Consider the following 9,268-nt stretch of genomic DNA (forward strand, 5'->3'; position numbering starts at 1 on the left):
TCATGCGACTAACTTCGGGCTCCAACAATCACCTCCGACTACAATCTCCACGAAAATCATTTCGATGATCAACTTCGACGACCACTTTCGTCCGACCAACTTTGGGATTCGAAAACCACATCTGATGACAAACTTCAACAACCAACTCCAATACACCTTCACATGACCAACTTCAGGCTTCGACAACCACATCTGACTACAAACTCCAGCAAAAATCATTTTCGATAATCAACTTCGACAATCATTTCTAACTACTATAAGACTGACGACTATTAAAGTATATTGTAGGGTTGTTGATTATATAAAAATATTATTTTATCTACATTAAGTGCAATATTTATATATAATAAATTCACATATCAAATGAGTGTTAAGAATATTTAGACGAAAAGTATGTATGTAGTTGTAACATATAAAAAAAACCACAAAATGAAAAAAAAAATTAATGGAATATTTTCCGACAAAAATTAGTGAAAAATAAAGATTTTTTATCTGATGATCCTCAAAATTTAGAGAAAATGAGAGTGAAACTGTTGAAGAAATGTGGTGACATTCCATTAGTTGTTACGATGATGGGGGAGATTTAATTAAAAAAAAACATGACATAGTAAAAATATAGAGTAATAATAGAAAGAAAAAGAAAAAGAAGAAAAATTAGCAACAATAAAAAATTTTGATTTCGCTTTAGATTTATAGAATTATTGAAAAAAAAATTCAAAACAAAAATAGTAATTATAAAAACATATTATTTAGACTTAAAAAAACTATATTAAATACTCAGACCTATGAATTTAACAATGCACCTTAAATACAGACATATGAACTCAGAACAAATAATTTTACACCTCAAACACAAATATATGAACTCACAGATATATAAAATCTTAGACATCCTATCTCAACTCAACAAGACTCCTTAAGATTTTTCTATAATCGTGAATTGTATTATATCTCCTCTAAAAGCAATTTAGTACCATATTGTAATTTGTTAAAGTTATGGGGTAGAAATTGCAAAATGGTTAAAAATGTTAGTATTTTACTGCAACGGTATTAATATTGCTTGAATTACAAGAGGACATTATGTTAATCGAATCGGACCCAAAACATTCACGATTGCAGTTGATTTATTGGTCCCATCTCATCTTTGTTTGTTCATATGGTCATGGAAATGGAATTTCTCTTCTATTCTCACCTCCTACCCTCATACTGAAACTAAAGTCTCCCTTAGGGTTCATGGAAGCTTCATTCTGAGGTCATCATGGCTTTTCTTAATCTTCATCTCTTCTTCCTATTTCCTCAAATTCTCTCATTTCTTTTTCTGCTCAATTCATCTTATTCTTCTATTCTCTCTACGTAGATACTGGAGAAGTTCGAGGTTGAAGCTGTTTTTATCAATTGATAATGGAGAATCCTGATCAGGATCAGCAAGATCCGAGGTATGACTCATCTGGGTCTCTTTAATTTTTGTAGTTCTTGTGATTTTGGCTCCAGTTTTCAGTGATTGAAGTGATTTTAGTTCGTGGGTAGTTTCTGTTTTGTCGTCTGAGCTTGTGTAATCCTGCGATTGGTGGAATTGGTCTTGAACAAAGTGCCTAAGATTTAGGAGATTTTAAGTAACTTTATTATTTATGATTATGGAGTGGGAATTACTTGTTTTTCGTCCTCCAGAGTTGAGTAATCGAATTTTGTTTTTGTGGTTTAATTTGCTTAATATCAATGTTGGGGCAGGTGTAGACCGCTGTGCATAGGAAAATTTTCATGCCTTATTTTTGGATTCAACTTTTCAGTTTTCTTACTCATTTTTTATATTTTCTTTTCTTTGTTTCTGTGTTTTTTTCCCATAAATATACCTTCCCGTTGCTTTAGTGATACGATCGAGACGTTTTAGCTCTTTAAGTATGTAAACGGCTCTGTCTCAAAGCTAAAGATTAGGAGAAAGTTCTTGGATGAATATTGACATACGGACAAGAGAAATGGAACTTGAGGTTTCTATTTAGTTTTAGATCGGATGCAACTTCTTTAAATTAATGTTTAAAAGCATCACAAAATTTTATGGGTTATTGTGAAAACGAACTGTACTCAACACTCCGGTCTGGTTGTATGTTTGGTTATGATTAAATGTTGAAGTGTGCCTGTGATTGAAGTTGAGCAATAAATAGTTTACATCCTTTACTTTCTCAGCCTTTTTTTTTCTCCCCTCCTTGTTGCCTTTCTCTCTCTGGTTTTTGTGTGTTTTAATGATCATTGGTGTATCAGGAGTGTTCCTGGTGCGGAGGACACAACTGCAATGACTATTGAGTTTCTTCGTGCTCGACTTCTATCAGAACGATCTGTTTCAAAAAGTGCAAGACAGAGAGCTGATGAACTAGCAAAACGAGTTCAGTGTTTGTTTATTATTTTTGTTGGTTTTGTGTGGCTTCTATCTCATGTGTTTGATCTGGAAATATATTTTGTTTACTATAGGTTGCAGAACTGGAGGAGCAGCTAAAGATCGTGTCTCTTCAAAGAAAGATGGCTGAAAAGGCCACAGCAGATGTACTTGCCATTTTAGAAGATAATGGTGCTAGTGATATTTCTGAGACATTTGATTCAAACTCTGATCGTGAAACTGAATCAAAAGTTGAGGATGGCCCTGCTAGGGAGGGCGTGAACTCCAGTTCAATACAAAGGAGAAATGGACATGAAGAATATTCAGGTTTTGATATCGATACTTCTCCAGTGCTAGGCGGAAGCCTGTCTTGGAAAGGACGCAATGATTCACCACATACTCGTGAGAAGTACAAAAAGTTTTCTATACGAAGTCGAAGCAGTTTTACTTCGATTAGTTCTTCTTCACCAAAGCACCAACTTGGAAGATCATGCCGCCAGATAAAACGTAAAGATACAAGGTATGCTTAAGCTGTTTGTTTCCTCTATTTATGAAATTTCTGTGGATTTGGCTCATCTATAAGACTGTAGGCTATTGTTCCTGGAGAATAAATGGCATTTTGGAGTGACTATTTCTAATTACCGAAGTAAGATTTTGGATAGATCTGGATTTAGTTATCATAGCCATTCCAATCTCTATATTGACTTCCAATCCTGGAAGGTGTTTGTACATGCAAGGCACAACAGAAAGTGTTTACAAAAAGAATAGCCTGAGTGCGGGAACTCACACAACATAAACAACAATTTTTTAAAAAAGGTCTCAATAAAAATGATTGTGAACAGAAAATGATTACAATCTTTAAAATTCTCCAAAACTTCTATGTTTCCTTAATTCAAGTTAAATAAAGATGGTGATTTCTATAAATTGTAGGAAAAATTACTAAAACTTCCACCAAACTAGCACGTCAAACTTTTAGTTGTTCAACCATACCCTTAAACAAAAAGCAATATTGTAATGTTACACCTTCTGTTAAATTTACTATTATAATTATTGACAATTTTTTTCCTGGTAAAATTTAAAAACTATGAAATCAGAAAAAAAAAAAAAGAAAGAAAGAGAGAGAGAGAGAGAGAGAGAGAGAGAGAGAGAGAGAGAGAGAGAGAGAGAGAGAGAGAGAACTATTTCAGTTAAATATTTCTCCCATTTCTGGTAAAAACTAGGAAGAGCGAGATAACCCATCCTCTTATTTCTTTATTTTCTTGATGTTCTCAGACCACCAATTTAATCAGTTCTTCCTGATCTCTCTCTCAAGTTAATCCATTTGGTTAACCTTAGTATGTTAACTTTTTTCAGTCATTTGACAACAACTTTCATATGTTCTTATGTTGCCCCTTCTCCTACGGGAGGTGGTGTTTAATCCTACAAACCTTTTGAATCTCCTAGCACCAACCTTCATATGTTCTTATGTTTTTCCCCTTCTCTTCGGGAGGTGGTGTTTAATCTGTTAGAGCACCGATCCACAAGGTTAATTCCAGGAGGGGCAAGAAGGGTATTTCACCCTAGACAAATGCTGAGTGGGATGCTAACGCTTGAGTACGGATGGAGGGGGAATGTCGTTATATTGTCTGTTTTACCTTTTGGATAGAGGTCGTTATACTTGAAAAGTGCGTTAGAATTTGCAGGTTCTTTAGGAAGAGGAACCAACCCTCTTTTGAATTAACTGGGGACTATCATAGTAAGCTTTTGTTCTTGGTTGTTGTTATTTGCCTGTTAGCGTTAGACTGTCGTTTGGCTTGTATTTTGCCATTTTGGTTATCTATAGTTAATCTGACTATCAAAGCATAGTCAGGAGTATCCTTACATAATCCTACAAAACTTTTGGATCTCCAAGCACTTTCCTAACGTTCTGCGATGAGCAATAGAACAGGTTATTTGTGGTCACTGTCTCCTGTAAAAAGAAATCTATTTATCATGTGATTAGAGCTGTCTGTTGGATACTTGAATGGAATGGAATAGAGTTTTCGGAGACTCCTTTAAAGGGAGAATAGTGTTAGTTTGGGGATAATTTGAGAAATCTCAACCTTTCTTTTGTGGTATTTTGGAAACAATTTGGAACTGTTACTCTGTTATTCTCTTTGCTTTTTTTGTTTTTGTTTTCTATTTGAATATGCTATAATCCTTGGCTGATGGATGAGATTGTCTGTTCCCTTCTTTTATGTTTTTTCTGGCGCAAGTGTTGCCTCTTATCTCAAAAATGAAAATTTACAATTAATTAAGATATGCAGTACTCATAAGTAATTCTAACAGGTTTACCAAAACCTGTTTGGTTTATCTCATAGGGGCGATAGATGATAGTTGGATTCTTCTACCTTGTCATAGATCCTTAAAGTGTAGTTCAATCATTTGATTAAGTGCCAAAGAGATGATGTTGAGTTTTTTAAGCACTTCTTGAACTTTGCACTTGAAATATTAATTATTATTTATGCATACCAGACCATTAGATGGGGAGCAAGAACTCAAATCTGAGGCACGCGTGGATAGTTCTCAAGAGATACCGTCTACTTGTTCAGAGGACACTCGAAATTACTCTGTAAATGGGCACAATATATTGAGAGATGGCTATGAACTTCCTGAAAAGACACACTCAGGTTCTTCAGGAGTTCACAATAGTGTAGGAAATAAAGATCAAGACCATGATTTAGATGGATATGAAAAAGTGAACGAAATGGAGAAGGCATTGAAATGTCAAGCACAACTCATTGATCAATATGAAGCAATGGAAAAGGCTCAAAGAGAATGGGAAGAGAAGTTCAGAGAAAATAATAACAGTACACCTGTATGTTCTATCAGAAACTGATTACTTGTGACAGTTGACTGTTACTTCCTTTCTTTATATCCATGATCCATGATTTAATTGAGGTTCTTATGAAAGTTCTATTTTGATTATTTCGATGCTAGGACTGTGCATCCCTTTTTCTTATCATCTACCTTATCTGATGAGCACTCTTGGATAGACTGATCTCTTTTTTTCTTCAAGTCTCTCCTGTTCTAGCTAGATAAGTTCTGTGAATATTAGTAATGCCCACCCTTTTCTTTTATCTAGTAAGAAGCACCAGTTCATTGGCGAACATGAATTTTCTTATATCATGAAGATAGAATTTAATCCTCAATAGAGTATGAATTAGGAAATCTGTGAGATTACATAAGGATTGTTTTCTTTGTTTTTGTAACCAAAAAAAAAAAAGGGAAGTCGTTGGCCATGTCTTTTATTGCACTGACAATCAGTTATACAGTCAATTCTGTTAACATGTCTTTGCACCAGACCTTGATTTTGTAGTCTTTCTCCTTGTACTCTGTAAATGTTGGAACATTGTCGGCTGGTAGCTGGGGGCAATTTGTCCTCTGGTTTTGAGCAAATTACATTGTTGTATGCACCTTGGCAGTTTCTTTAACAACTTATTCTTCTCTCTTGGTTCATTGCTTGTGCAGGATTCTTGTGACCCTGGAAACCACTCAGATATCACCGAGGAAAGGGATGAGATGAGGGCTCAAGCCCCAAATTTGTCAAATAATGCTTTTCTTGCAAATGAGGCAAAATCACAGGTTGCAGTCGATTGTGTCATTAGAGATTTGTCCCAAGCTCAAACCAATGGGCTTGGCCCATCTATGTGTGCTGATGTGGAAGACTTGCAGGATCAGAACACAAACAGCGTTTCTACTTCAAAATCACTTGAAGAATTTACCTTTCCTATGGCTATTGTGAAGCAATACCAAGAAAGCCAAGAAAACAGTGCACAAGAACCTTCATGTACCTCCCACCTCCATCATGGGCTCCCTGAAAGGCCATTGTCATCTCATAGTGGTATCAATTTCTATGACCAAGAAACTCCGTTCAGTAATAATGATCTATATGCATTGGTACCACATGAACCGCCTGCATTAGATGGTGTATTAGAGGCACTTAATCAAGCTAAGCTATCACTAACAAAGAAAATCATCAAATTACCCTCTGTAGAAGGTGAATCAATTGATAAATCCATTGGAGCCCTTTCTGTTCCAAAAGTTGGGGACAGGTTAGAAATCCCTATCGGATGTGCCGGACTCTTCAGACTTCCAACTGATTTTGCTGCTGAAGCTTCTTCACAACCAAACTTCCTAGCTTCAAGTTCTCAGTTAAGATCTTCAACTCATTATCCTGGTGAGGGTGTTGCATTATCTGCAAATCATCAAATTTTCCACAGTCATGAAATGGAGGATGGATCAAGTTTTTTAAGAGAGAGTCGTTTACGCAACAGTGGCTACCGCACTGGTTCAGGTTTTACCCGAGATGGATTTCTGACTCACAATGTTCATGAGAATAGATGGAAAAATCCAGGTCAGAAGCATCATTTCGACCAATACTTTGATGCAGTTCAACCCTCTCCCTATGTACACAACTATCCATCACGTCCAGTATCTTCGAGCATACACCCCAATGATAGTTTTTTAAGAACTTTTCCTGGTCGGACTATTGAAATGCCTCCGACGAACCAATATTCATTTTATGATGATCAATTTAGGCCAAATATGTATAGATAGTTGCATGTAGTTATAAGTATATAGATATGTGATACATTCTTCAGGTTCCAGGAGAGCTGTTTTTCTTCTGCAACAATAGATTCATGTGCCTTGGAAGACCATTTCTACATTCTCTTGGTTTTTGCAAACTTGCTGGAAGGAAATTGGCCTTGGAGAAGGAGATTTGACCTTGTATCATACTGTAAGTGTGTAATATTATTGTTATCTGTCCTGTAACTTGAGGTTGTTCTGCCTAGACATCAGTTTATCTTCAACTTTCCATATATAAATAAACTGTTGGATATTTTGAATCCTACACTCATTTGGGTTGACCTTTCAGGATTAGTTCATATCAAAAGCTCAAAACAAGTGTTTGCTTAAACGCCATCAGAATTTCATGAATTCCTAAGATTCTGTAGTAAATTGCTTCATTTTTACTTTTTATAGTAATTTTTTTCCATATAAGGGAGGCTGTTTTCCTTTTTTGGTCGCCTTTTTTTTTCTTCCTTTTCCTGGAAGAGAGGGATCTGTATCTTTATTGGGATACCTCCTAACTCCACTAAAACACTAATAATATATATATATATATAAATGTATATTGCAGGATTCAAAGAAGTAATATAGCATTTCGAGAATCATCATAGGTTGACCTAGTGGTAAAAAGGGAGACATGGTCTTGATAAGAGGCCATTTGTTTTTGGGAATGTAGATAACCAAAATTTTAGATACCTATAATTATATATACTAGCAATTATAAATATCCGATATTTTTAGATTACCATGTTTGTTTTGTAGCAATATTTTTGTAGATATCTGGAAATATTTTGAGAACTGTGTTTGTTTCATAGGATTTCTATTCAGAGATGTCTTAAATTTACATAATGTTCCAAGAATGCTTTTACGACTATTTATTACTTTATAACTAATTTGATATAATTTGAACATATATAACATATTTGTTTTATCAATTTGAGTTTCATTTAAAATTAATACAATTTATATTATTTTTATATGTTATTTTTCTCAACAAAGTAATAAATCATAATTTAAGATCTTTTATAAAATAAATATTAATTTAAATTTAAATATATTGCTAAAAAATAATAAAAATTATGATATAATTAAAAATATATGATATACATGGATGACAATATTTGTTTTAATTATATAATGCAAATGAAGATTAATATATATATATATATATACGTAAAATAAAATAGAATGACAAAAAAGTAAATTGGGGATGCTTTCAATTCGGAAATATGGAAAATCCATATTTCAGAAGGGCATTCAAAACTCTTCAAAAGATGCCCAGAATCTTCGGATGCCAGGTATTTCACAATACCGCAAAACAAACATGATAATCTAGATGCCTACCCCATGAGAATCTAGGATGTCCACGAAACAAACGGCTCTTAAATAACTAAAAGGTTAGAGGTTCAATTCATGGTGGTCACGTACCTAGGAATTAATTTTCCACAAGTTTCCTTGATACCCAAATGTTGTAGGGTCAGCGGGATGTTCTGTGAGATTAGTCGAGGTGTACGTAAGCTGGTCCGGATACTCACGAATATTAAAAAAAAAAAAAGGCATTTTGAGAGGGTTTTACTTTCCCAAATTTCCACAATGGAAATTCCTTTCAAATGATCCACACCGTCAAGGAACCCAACACACTATCTTTATAACCAAGACACCCCTAGCTTATGACCCTCTATGCCTTAACTATTATTCTATTAATAATCCTAATATATCTTTAACTAGAGCTCTCATAGTTTTCTTCTGAGTGTTCATGACCTACTTTCTCGATATTTATAGAGGCGTCGCCCGCCTAACAAGAGTTTTAAGTTTTCAAATTTTTAGTTGGGAGTCTCAAACCCATTTTAGGTTTTCTTGAGTGATTCGTGTCTCAAGCGTCGAGTTACCATTGATCAATTAATCCGCACACCAAGTTATTAGCATTTTTTATTTGGAAGCATAAATCCATTCGAAGTCCTTACCTGATATCTTGGGAGCATTAGTTTATTCTTTATATCTATTTCTTTAGGAATAAAACAATAACCATTTTATTGTCCTAAAATTGAGATATTGATATTTACGTAGATTGAACTTGTTTCTAACCCTTAAAGTGGGGTCATATTGTTTTAGGTTTGAAACTCAATTGGATATTTTATTTTATTTTTTTAAAAAAATTAGAGGTAAAGAGATTTGAACCACAAATCTTATGATTCTTAGCATATATTTGAACCATGCTCGATTTCATATTGGACATTTCAATTTATGCTTAGTAAGAGGACACTCAAGTGGTGTAGTGCTGTCATGGAAAGGATCTTTTATACATTCTGA

General features: G+C 34.4%; 1 protein-coding gene across 1 annotated transcript; it reads left to right on the forward strand.

The window, feature by feature from the left end:
• Positions 1-975: 975 nt before the first annotated feature.
• On the forward strand, positions 976-7,241 carry LOC120075573 (transcriptional regulator ATRX). Its single transcript, XM_039029100.2, has 6 exons — positions 976-1,252; positions 1,358-1,436; positions 2,257-2,377; positions 2,464-2,888; positions 4,862-5,204; positions 5,858-7,241. Exons 2-6 carry the CDS (start codon positions 1,402-1,404, stop codon positions 6,944-6,946), a joined length of 2,013 nt encoding a protein of 670 aa, XP_038885028.1. The 5' UTR covers positions 976-1,252; positions 1,358-1,401; the 3' UTR covers positions 6,947-7,241.
• The last annotated feature ends 2,027 nt before the right edge of the window (positions 7,242-9,268 follow it).

This window comes from Benincasa hispida, chromosome 4 (genome assembly GCF_027475165.1).
Source record: "Benincasa hispida cultivar pf3 chromosome 4, pf3_genome.v1.1, whole genome shotgun sequence".
Lineage (NCBI taxonomy): Eukaryota > Viridiplantae > Streptophyta > Magnoliopsida > Cucurbitales > Cucurbitaceae > Benincasa > Benincasa hispida.

Coding starts and splice junctions, on each gene's coding strand:
- LOC120075573 (XM_039029100.2), top strand. CDS start 1,402: ATGGAGAATCCTGATCAGGATCAGCAAGATCCGAG. Junction 2,889..4,861: donor ATAAAACGTAAAGATACAAG/GTATGCTTAAGC, acceptor TATGCATACCAG/ACCATTAGATGGGGAGCAAG. Junction 5,205..5,857: donor AAAATAATAACAGTACACCT/GTATGTTCTATC, acceptor TTGCTTGTGCAG/GATTCTTGTGACCCTGGAAA.